Source organism: Lactuca serriola, chromosome 5 (assembly GCF_051521515.1).
Source record: "Lactuca serriola cultivar US96UC23 chromosome 5, Lser_US96UC23_V15, whole genome shotgun sequence".
Taxonomy (NCBI): Eukaryota; Viridiplantae; Streptophyta; class Magnoliopsida; order Asterales; family Asteraceae; genus Lactuca; species Lactuca serriola.
Window position 1 is genome coordinate 244608782 of NC_136412.1, and position 9847 is coordinate 244618628.

The following is a 9847-nucleotide window of genomic DNA, read 5'->3' on the forward strand; positions in this document are numbered from 1 at the left end:
ATAATAATGAAATCTATATAACTCTTCTATCGATAATTATATGTATTGTGTAGTGGCCAAAACAATGGTGGTACTTTTATCGTTTCAAGGTAACCACTTTGAGTTAAGTCTTTCTTTGTTCTTTTTCAAAGTTAATATTTACATGTGAACAAAAACTAATACTATTTTTTAATAAATCAATTGACAAGGTATCCTCCCTCACTCACTCACTCATCGGGTTCTTAGCATACCATGCCTTCAACTTTAGGCTATTCTCTCACCACACCCACGAGCGCCACATCAGCATACAACACCCTTTCTCACTTTAGAATACATATTACTTGTTAATTTCTACAATTTCCAGAAAATACTTGACATATAATCAGTTTTTAAAGACCGGCTTTTGTCCTAATCCTTAACCAGTCCATATCAAGTCCTAAGTTTCAAAAGATCATAATCATTGGTCCCAATCTTATTAAATACACATCACAATCAAGTCTTAAATAGTCGACATGACACTCAACCTATAAAACCGAACTTATCTTTTGGAAATTTAAACAATTTACATGTCAATAGACATTTTAGTAAAATTAGTTAGTAGTATTAAACTTAACGCAATATGATGTAAAGAAAATATATATCCAATTGCAAAAAGAAACAACGAAAATTTGAGCTTATAATAGAGTTTTTTTTTTCTTTTTTTTTACTTCAAAAACACAATAACAACTGTTGGACAACAAAAGAAAGCCATTCATTCCTATTTGCTTTCTTTACCCATTGATTCTTCTGAAAACCCTAGAGTTAATATTTTGTTTTGGTTTTTCTTTTATTCTATTCACAAGCTAATTTGGTGTCAAAGCTGCTTAAACAAATAGCAAAAGCTTGAAATGCTGATAAAGGGTATCGATAATCCATGGTGAACATATCTTTCCCAACTTTACCAAACTGCAATATCACTTTCTCATGCTCCGGCTGCCCCCCTGCCTGAGCCTGAGAAGAAGACGACGAAGGCGGTGGTGCCGCCGCCACTACTGGCGGCGGTTGGGCGGCGATCAACTGAAAGTTCTTCACGGAAGCAATCGTCACCCGCCCTTTGAAATTCAAACACCAGCATTGCAGCTGCTCGTGCCACCTAGGCGCCTTGTTCTTCAACACCAAGGGCATTTTCGACTTTTCACCATCCGGGACATCATTCGACATGGCGGCACCGACAATTTCCGAAAACCGGGAGCTACTGAAATCGGTGGAGCGGTCGAGGGATTTCGAGAAGGAAATGCTCCGGAAAGAATCCGATAAGGAATTCGAATTTGAAAGAGGAGGAAGGAGGGCCTCCGGCTGACCTGGCACGGTGCCACCTGGCGCGAGTGCTGACGTGGGTATCGAGTGCATGATGCAGTGCATCCTACGTGGACCCCTCGTACCGAGTACATTGAGTTCGTATTTGATATGGGCAATATTGTAATTTCCGTTTGGGACTTTCGGTGAGACTTTTTTGGGGTAAAATCTTCGACTCGATCTGCCAGGTGGCGGGATTGACGCCCCGGAATGCGGGGGCTGCGTGTCGTATATTATAAACTTTGTTCCAAGAAAATTCGATCTGAAATATAAAAACAATAAATTCAATTTCTCTTTTACTTAATAATAAAAAATAAAAATAAACTCTATACCTGAGTTTTCCAATATAAGTGCTACTTGATCTTGAAATATTTTCAGCATCCATGGATATGACATATTCAGTGCAAGTAGTTCTTCGAGTTCTTTTAGCAGATAGTAAAAATTTACCATTTTCAACTAGCAACGCTGCTGTAAAACACCAAATTTCAGTAACTTTTTTAAGAAAAAAAAAATTATAGATTCATATCAACCAATTATAAGCTCACCAGGGGTAAGGCAAAGGTAAAGATGATATGTCAGATTGGATTTGTCCCTCTTAATGAAACATTGGATAGTGGTGTCACGTGGGCCCGGCTGAATAGGTAAAAAAAAAACAACCATTAGAAACTAAAAGACTAAATGCAAGAAATAGCAATTTACTTTGAGACATTATAATTTGAAAAATGTAACCAATTATAATAAATGTATAATATTATAATATTAAATACCTGTTTTAAGGAAATAGGGAAAGTGAGCTTCCCAGAGGATTCAGGGGTTCTGACAATTTCTTTACACATGGTTCTCCAAGATCTACAAACAGCAGCACAAGCGACCACATGTTTTCTTTGAGGCCAAGTACTTTCACTCTCTTCTAATCTTTTAATCACATCACAGAGAAGCTCAGGTGGGAGATTAGCCCACCTACTGTTTTGGACAACAATGGAGGCTTGATTATCACTTGAATTTGAATCATTTACAGATCCTTGAGATTTTCCTCTTACATCAAAACTCCTCCTTGATATGCTCCCAAATCCGTCTCTCACATCACGCATTATACTCCGGAACGACATTTGGAAAGAGGAAATGAAAGGGGATTCGGGTTTTTTTTTTATGGAGATGAGAAAAGATTTGACATTTGAATCTGGTTGTGTAATAATCAGAAGATTGTGGAGTGTTAGTGGGATTAAAAAAGTGGAGAAAAAGAAAAGAGATAAGAAGAAAAGAAGGTTTCACATGGTGTACCTTTATCAGGGACTGACTTTTTTCTATTTTTAAAACATATGCTTTCTGGTTTCAATTTAAAGTTGGTCAATTTATGGAATTAATCAGCGAAAGAATCCTAAGAAAGAACTACAAAGTTTTGAGTTTTGACCCTTTCATCCGTCATCACGTGAGTGAAACTGGTATTGTATGCATATAAATGATACGAATTTAGAAGGGAAGATTGAAGAAGGGGTTTTGGTAATGAAAAGGTTGAATTAAAGTTACAGGAATTTTGAAATTTTGTTTTTTCTTTTTTCTTGTTCTTGTTTTGGAAAATGGGAATCGACTAGATTCTCATGTTTCCCAAACGAATATCATCAAAGTACAACTGTGAAAAGTGAGAAAGAACTGAACTTAGAAAAAGAAAAAGGAAAGAACACTCGAAAAACGAACCTGTTTATGGTAAGCTAAAACACCATCGAATCAGCACTGCAAGAGCTTGCGACGAAGATCTGAAGAATCCATGTGAAAGTATAACCAAAATGTCAACCGAAAGATAAAACCCATGAAATCAAAACCACAAGCTTTTCCGTGCGGAATCGCCGATGAAATAAAGATGTCGATTAGAAAAAGGGGATTTTTTTTTTCGATTTCTTTCTCATCCAAAAACGGGTTCAAATTACAGTGAATAACGAACAAATTATGATTAATAATGCAAGATCAGAGATCTATAAGCCTATACCTTAAGCGAACAAAAGAAATTCTCGAAACCCTTCAGTAATCTGATGATGGGTGCAGATATGTTAGTCGTATGCGTCTATCCGAAAATCTTTCTGTGAGAACTTTCTACAAACAGATGGAAGGCAAGAAAGAAGCAAATCAGACTGAAAACCAAAAGGGAAGTTCACAACATCTCTCGAAAACCTTCACCGGACTTAAGACGAACATTAGATCTAGCTCAACTAACAGGGGGACAAGGAAGGGGGAAAAGTAAGAAAAAAGTCTATGGAGATTAAAATATTGATTCTTTTAAATATAATCATATAAAACTAAGACTAGTAGTGTATATTTTAATGTGAATCGGAATAATCAAAGAAGGGTGTGACATAAACAAAAACAGATAAACATCATCAATGATTTATATAATACCGGCTGCTGCTACAGATGCAGATAAGTCGATGATCGAAAGCAAACACAAACACGCATGAGGAGATTATGAAATTGGGACTTTTCTTGGCAGTTTCTTGTTTTGTTGAGGAAGGAAAGGAAACTAGAGTGGGGTTGGTGCGGCCCTTGCCTCTTGGCCATTTCCCAGCGTCAACGGTACTTATTATGACTCCCAACAATCAACGGGAACAATTGAATGCACGATGCACCCCATCAAAGTTTATTCAACAAATAAATAAAAATATTGGGTTGAATGTGATATTATTTTTGAATTGACAATTTGTTATTGTTATTTTATATGATATTTTACTTTTTATTTTTAATAATATTATCACATTAATGATTTCATGTTTAACAAGTAAACTAAAAGTAAAATAATTTTATTGATCAGAATCAATAGTAGGGTATTAAAGGTCAATGTTATAAAAGTCATATATTTTAAGCATCATTGGCAATTAGCATCAACAATTTTAGTACATCTGTCGTTAGTTTAGGAAGCCCTTAACAATAATAAATGATAAAATTATATATTAAAAAAGAATGAAGTAACCTATTCTTATGTAGATTTAGTTTTGATTCATATAGTTCAATACATATCGATTGAAAGCAAACGGATAACAAGCTGCGCCGCTAGCTCTTTCTGGATAGCAAAACCAATTCTTTTGAAAACTACATTTGTGGATCTAGGAGATATGACATTAGAATGAATGACCCGTTGGACTCTATTGAGGAGCTTCACCGCCTCTGGTGCGAGAAAACCAAATGTATCGAATGCAAAAGGAACAAACACATGTTGATTTGCTATACATGCATTCTCGTGCTTTACCACTTTGCACACGGCTTTCAAAGCGGCATGCCCAGCTGTGAAACACCCGCTCCCCAAACCAACGAGAGGAGAGACCCCAGTAAGATCCACGCGGCATGCCCAGTTTGGATTCATATAGATCATAATATTTTGTAGACAAAATTGTAAGAATGGTCCCTGTGGTATGTCCAAAATTGCTACTTTGGGCCAAACAGGTTTGGACTAGCACTAATAGTCCCAAACTTTTCATTTTGTTGCGGTTTTGGTCCAAATCAGTTTAAAAAATCTAAAAATGACGGATTTGCCATTTTCCATTTGTTTTTTGCTTTTTCTTTTTGTTATTTAATTGTTTTCTAACTAAAAAATAAAATAATAAAAAATAAAATAAAATAAAATAAAATCTCTCTCTCTCTCTCTCTCTCTCTCTCCCCACTTCTACACCTCTTCCCCTTCTACCACCTCCATTATATGAGTTCAAAGAACATGGGATTTTCCGGCAACCACTAACACCAGTCGTATTTTTTGGTAACCACCAATACTAGCCGGATTTTCCAGCAACCACCACCACCGTTTGCCACCACCACAGATGAACAAACATACATGAAATCGGATGAACACACAAACACATGAAATCTGAAGAAAAAATAAACAAATCAACACAAACATTCATCGATTTTTCAACAGATTCAACACAGACACACAAAACCCAAAAATTGATTCTCTCTCTCTCTCTCTCTCTCGCACGAATATGAAACGCCATTTTTATTCTTGTTATTCTTCTCTCTCCAGAACAGAACCGCCGCCTTCTGAGAATCGACGACATGAACAGAACACAAGCCCTAGCACCGCCAGAGTTCGTGGGTAACGAGGGTTTGCAAACAATGATTTCAGATCTACCGCTTCCTGAGAATCGACAAGCTTCATCTTTACAAAACTCAAGCCCTACCAACGTTTCAAACAGTCCCCACTATTTCTCGACCCTCCTGGCTCCATCAAACGACCCTCAGGTAAGATTCAATCGAGTTTGAAGAAGGAAAGAATGAGACCCTGAGGTTTTTAGAGGCTGCCACCATTCTCGTTTTTTGAAACCCTAGGGTTTACAGAGGTTGCCGCCGTTACAATCCTTAGCTTCAATCTGTGTGTCGCAGCCTGAAACTTTTAGGGTTAAGGTTTCGCTGCCAAAGCTTCGATCTTGTGGTGTTCATCTTTTATGCTGGTGGTGTTCAATCTTTCCGATGAGAGTGAAGCTTGGGGGAAAAGTGAGGGTGTTGATGTTCTCTTAGCTGGAGAGAGAGAGAGAGAGAGAGAGAGGAGGGATGGAGAGAGTGAGAGAGAGAGAGAGATTCTCTTCTTTTATTTTATTTTTATTTTTTAGTTAGGATAACAATTGAATAAAAAAAAGCAAAAATAAATAGAAAGGGGTAAAATCGTCATTTTATAAAAAATCAAACTAAAATGGACCAAACTCGCAACAAAATGAAACATTCTGGACCATTAGTACTAGTCCAAACCTGTTTGGCCCAAAGTGGCAATTTTCGATATACCACAGGGACCATTCTTGCAATTTTGTCTATTTTGTAATTGAACAAATTACTGAAATCGTCTCTATGGTTTGGGTAAAATTACTCGTTGGGTTCCTATTTTTTTTTTTTTGCATTCGGACTGTCCCTAACATATCATTTTGTTGCGTTTACAGTCTCTTATAAAGATAAAAAAGACTATATTGCCCTTGGCATTTTCTTTTTCTGTTTTTTTATATTTATAAATTATTTATTAATTAAAAGAAATATAAGTAATTTATAAATAAGTGGGCCCACATACCCTTCTCCCTTCCCCTCTACCTTCCACCTCCACCATCCACTTCCGGCAACCACCATTCAACCTCTACAGTTCACCTCCGACATCATCTTCGTTCAACCATGGTTTATCTCCAGTTCACCTCCGACAACCACCATCAACTACTACCCTACCACTTTTTACAAAATCAAAATCTATAACTACCCCCACCATTGTTTATGAAATCAAAACTTGCAATCTATTAAGTAAACCAAACCAAAAATCAAAACCAAATCCTATAAAAAATGATTGATGCTCTACAACTACATATTTGGAACATTAATTGAGGAGAGGCAGTGAAAGACACAAAGCAACCACCAACATGAAAATCATCTCCTTTATCATCTCAGAAAAGTACAAAGCTCCGACGAAAACTCACCGGAAATAACATCACTCAAATCGATTTGCACCATTAATCACCGATATGTACCACAGGAGGCCACTAGAAGCCTTTAAGGACCAATAGCATCACATTCTCCACCGCCGGAAGGGGATCTGAAGCAGTGTAGGAAGAAGATATGGTTCATCAGTCCACCGAGAGGTCCGGTCAACGACTGTATCTGCTGCATCATCGTTCCTTCGTCTTCGACATCTAACTGAATAGATATTTATGAAATTGTCCCTATGACGATGGTGAAGGTGACCGCCGCCGCCATCGATTTGTAAAAGGGTTTAGGGTATCAATGGTTCTCTCTACTTTGTTTTCCTCCCTTCTTTTCACGGTGACATTGTGGTGGATCTGGTGGTGATGGTTTCATGGTACTGTGGCGGTGGTGGCTTCAGGGTGGCAGTGGAAAGCATATCTGGAAGATATCGGTGTTTAGTATCGATTTTCAGGCGACCGAGGAGAGGTGGTTTCAGGGGAGGTGGTGTTTCCGGTGGAAGTGGCTCTAAGGCAGTGGTGATGTTCTTCAGATGAACTGAAACGAGAGAGGACACGAGGAGTGTGAGGTGTAGGGTTTTAGGTGGGTCCCTTTTCAAGCTCAACATACACAAGGGCTAGGGCTTACAAAATCGACTCAAAGAGGGTGAAGGCTAAAAGGGTGAAGGAAATGAGGTTATAAGGGGGATTATATAGGGCTCAACCCTAAAAATTAGAGTTTTCAATGTCTGATGAGTACGCCCCGCGCACTAGTACGGTAAGCGTACACAGGTACGCATGGCGTACTCCCATTCCTTCCAAATTACGGTTTTTTCCATTAGTGTTTCTCATGGCTAATTCCTTCTATTATAGGGACCAAAATGGCATAAATTAAAACCATAAAGATGAATTTGAAGCACCTGAATATCGGAGTGTTACATAATCTCTATTTAATAGATAGTTGTAAAGTTTAATGGTCTATTACGCAGTAAAAAAACATAAGTAACTAAATAGGACCAAACACAAAATTTTATTGTATTACAGTGACATTTTCGCATTTCCAAATATAGTGACTTTTATAAAAATTTATTATAATTATAGTGATTTTGTGATAGTTATAAAAAATGTAGCGATTTTTATGTGTTTTCATTAATGGCCACGTTGATAAAGTAATTATCTTTAAAATTAACTATGTGTTTTAACAACTTGAAAAATCAATGAGTATTTAGTTTAACAAATATTTATACTTATTAAATCATAATCCTTAGTTATATTGATTATCATACATTATATAATGGAGATGGCATGCGATTTGAACTTGATACCTAAAAGATATAATTAAATGGCATGAGATGTTTCTATATTAGTTTAAATTTTGAAGTGTTTATATTACCATTTTTGAAAACTTCACAAAAATTATTATATTTTACATAACTATCAAAATAGTCATTATATTCGGAAACTTCATAAAAAACACTATATCTTTTATAACTGCTACAAAAATTACCTCATATATATATATATATATATATATATATATATATATATATATATATATATATATATATATATATAAGTTCAAATGTTTTCACTATCTATTGTGTGCCCGTATGATTGATTCTGGACCAATCATTTTAGTTATTTTAAGAAAGTAATTAATGCATATTAAATGCTGAAGATGTAATTAATACCTATTATATCTTCAACATGTAATATGTATTAATTACTTTCTTAAAATAACTAAAATGATTGGTCCAGAATCAGTCATACATGCACACAATAGATAGTGAAAACAAAATAACCTAACCCTACATATATATATATATATATATATATATATATATATATATATATATCAGTGTTGTAAAAATCCCGATTAGGCCCCGATTAATCTCCGATTAATCCCTAGGCGCTACTCGACCAATTAGAGGGCGCATAACGATTAATCCTTGCATACACAATGACTGAAACAGTAGAACCCGAGGAAATTTTAACACTTTGAAAAAGTTATACCTCATAAGAAACTATTTGAGGTATGATTAGTGTTGTATTTATCATATTAACCTATTTTTTTTGTAATATTAATGGAATTTACGAACTTTTATATGATATTAGTCATATTTAATTTTTAAAGATCTAACAAATTAGCAATTAATGGTCCCCGATTAATCACCGCCTAACCGATTAATCCTTTAACCCCAGTCCACTGACTAGCAAACGTCAAGCGATTTTTACAGTCTTGATATATATATATATATATATATATATATATATATATATATATATATATATATATATATATATGGGAAAATGTGAATACACCCTTAAAGATACATATAAACTTAGGTACTCAAACTCATCATAGTAATTCATTTTATTTGATATATTCATTATAATGTTCTTCAACTTCAATCCCTAACTTGATTTATTTTCAAGATTTTCTCAGTGTTATATTCTTCTTACATTACATTTTTTTTACTGAACACATACTGGGTTATATATATTATAGTTGAAAAATGAAAATTATGTAAGAGGACGATGAATGTGAAATTTATAAACATATTGGAGTAAATCAAGTTAGAAATTGAATTATAAGAACGTTGAACAGTTACAATGTATATATGATATAAAACGACGTAATAAAGTGAGTGTGGATACCTAAACGTATATACCTTAAGGGTATATTCACTTTTCTCTCTCTCTCTCTCTCTCTCTCTCTCTATATATATATATATATATATATATATATATATATATATATATATATATATATATATATATCAGGTTTGACACTTAAATATGATGTTACCAAATAGTGTCACGTCATCATGCCATATCAGCATGTCATGTCAGGTCATCAAATTTAATATCAGATCAACTTGATTATCTGGTTAAATGGTCATATTTATAACAAATTAATAAAAAAAATCTAGTTTGAATAATAAAATCATGTTATTAAAGTCGATTCTTTATAAAATTTTATTCCTCCCGTGTAATTTGCAATAATTAATTTACATGTAAATTAAATTAAATGTAAAAAACAAATAAACCAAATATTGCAATTGCCAACAAATACATCACTATCATAGTCATTCACCAAATTTCTCCTGCATTAATCCTGA

General features: G+C 34.8%; 1 protein-coding gene across 3 annotated transcripts; it reads right to left on the reverse strand.

Annotated features, from left to right (window-relative positions):
• Nucleotides 1–599: 599 nt before the first annotated feature.
• Nucleotides 600–3874, reverse strand: LOC145053891 (tubby-like F-box protein 8). Of its 3 annotated transcripts, XM_079002015.1 has the most exons (7): nucleotides 3706–3873; nucleotides 3299–3402; nucleotides 3010–3068; nucleotides 2082–2494; nucleotides 1860–1947; nucleotides 1647–1782; nucleotides 600–1576 (listed from the first exon to the last, which is right to left on the reverse strand). In XM_079002015.1, the coding sequence occupies exons 4-7, from the start codon at nucleotides 2421–2423 to the stop codon at nucleotides 811–813; spliced, it is 1332 nt and encodes a 443-aa protein (XP_078858141.1). In that variant the 5' UTR covers nucleotides 2424–2494; nucleotides 3010–3068; nucleotides 3299–3402; nucleotides 3706–3873; the 3' UTR covers nucleotides 600–810. The 3 variants fall into 3 exon arrangements, with proteins under 3 accessions (XP_078858141.1, XP_078858143.1, XP_078858142.1); XM_079002017.1 differs by having other exon boundaries at nucleotides 1647–1779; nucleotides 3299–3874; XM_079002016.1 differs by lacking the exons at nucleotides 3010–3068; nucleotides 3299–3402; nucleotides 3706–3873 and adding an exon at nucleotides 2596–2640.
• Between the last annotated feature and the right edge of the window lie 5973 nt (nucleotides 3875–9847).